Genomic DNA, 1,871 nt, shown 5'->3' on the forward strand with positions numbered 1-1,871 from the left:
GGTCTCCATTTCAAATGCATGCAGAGAAGACTCTCTAGCTTTACATGCATGGCCTTTTCACACATCATCTACCTCCCTGTTAGGGCTTAGCTTCCACTAGGATATAGTTTATTACTTCAAGTTAGATCCCCAGTCATAATAAATGGGCTAGTATATAAAGATGTCTCCTGCCCTGTGTGTTCACCAAAATTCCTCATATCTATACAATTAAGAGAATCTTCACCTGAGAAGCAATTTAAAGAATTCAGAATCATTTTTAGATCTCAAACAGTCTCATGAGAATTCACATATCAATAGAATATACAAATTTATAACACATTAGATTGGAGAATTTTAATGAATTCATGGTTGCATTAATATTTTTTCAGATAATTTAATTAGCCATCACATGCGATAAATGGAGAACAGAAACAACGTGACAGAGTTTATTCTCCTGGGGCTCACAGAGAACCCAAAGATGCAGAAAATTGTATTTGCTGTGTTTTTCACTGTGTACATCACCTCAGTAATAGGGAACATGCTCATTGTGTTCACCATAACTTCCACTTCATTGTCAGAGTCCCCCATGTACTTCTTCCTGGCTTATCTCTCCTTTATTGATGCCTGTTATTCCTCTGTCAGCACCCCAAAGCTGATAGCAGACTCACTCCATGAAAAAAAGACCATCCTATTCAATGGATGCATGACCCAAATCTTTGGAGAACATTTATTTGGAGGTACTGAGATCATTTTGCTTACTGTGATGGCCTATGACCGCTATGTGGCCATCTGCAAGCCCCTGCACTATGCAACCGTCATGAGTCGACGTTTATGTGGCCTGCTAGTGGGAGTGTCATGGTTGGGAGGTTTTCTTCATGCAACCATACAGATCCTGTTCATCATCCAATTACCCTTCTGTGGCCCTAACGTCATAGATCACTTTATGTGTGATCTGAACCCTTTGCTCAATCTTGTCTGCGCTGATACCCACACTCTGGGGCTCTTTGTTGCTGCCAACAGTGGGTTCATCTGCCTGTTAAACTTTCTCCTTCTGCTGGGCTCCTATGTGGCCATCCTGCGCTCCCTAAGGACTCACAGTACAGAGGGGAGACGCAAAGCCCTCTCCACGTGTGTCTCCCACATCACAGTGGTCGTCTTATTCTTTGTGCCCTGTGTATTTGTGTACATGAGACCTGCAGCTACTTTACCCATTGATAAAGCAGTTGCTATGTTCTACACTATGATAACTCCCATGTTAAACCCATTAATCTATACTTTGAGAAATGCTCAGATGAAAGACGCCATTAAGAAATTGGGTAGTACAAAAGTTCTTTCAAGCAGCGAATGAATCAACCTGGAGCCCACCATTAATGCAAGAAAAGACAGACTAGCCAACATCCACTTTTGGCATAGTTGGAAAATTTAACAAAATTGAGACTATTAGCTAATCCTTGAATATGGATTCATGTGGCTCCCATGAAGTAAAAAGTAAAGAAAGGATATATATTAGTACTGAGAGGTAATCTTTCTAACAATTCAAAGGCATAGACACTGATCTTCCCATTTATAGGGACTGACAGAAAGAAAAGCATCAAAACCCTTGGGATTTGTTATTGATGAGCCAGTGGCTAGAACATGATTGATTTAACAGACCATTCTTTTTTCTATACAACCTGATAGGTAATGACAAGGGAAAGATCAGTTAGATACAATTTCTTAGCGTATGAATAAATATTTTGCCTTTATATTCTATTATTTCAGGAGATTTTATTTTGTTAAGAATATGACCTATTTAAAGTTCTCTGTGTTATTTTGAATTTAGGTTATAGTTCATTATTGAAAGCTGATTTTTAAGGTGTGTTTATACCTGGGGATGATTTGGAAGAGCATAG

At 39.1% G+C, this 1,871-nt stretch overlaps 1 protein-coding gene across 1 annotated transcript; it reads left to right on the plus strand.

Moving 5' to 3' along the window:
* Nucleotides 1–369: 369 nt before the first annotated feature.
* LOC103742543 (olfactory receptor 4C13-like) lies at nucleotides 370–1,334 on the plus strand. The gene has a single exon (XM_008843648.1). It carries the CDS (start codon nucleotides 398–400, stop codon nucleotides 1,325–1,327), a length of 930 nt encoding a protein of 309 aa, XP_008841870.1. The 5' UTR covers nucleotides 370–397; the 3' UTR covers nucleotides 1,328–1,334.
* The last annotated feature ends 537 nt before the right edge of the window (nucleotides 1,335–1,871 follow it).

This window comes from Nannospalax galili, unplaced genomic scaffold (assembly GCF_000622305.1).
Source record: "Nannospalax galili isolate Female #2095 unplaced genomic scaffold, S.galili_v1.0 scaffold1200, whole genome shotgun sequence".
NCBI lineage: Eukaryota > Metazoa > Chordata > Mammalia > Rodentia > Spalacidae > Nannospalax > Nannospalax galili.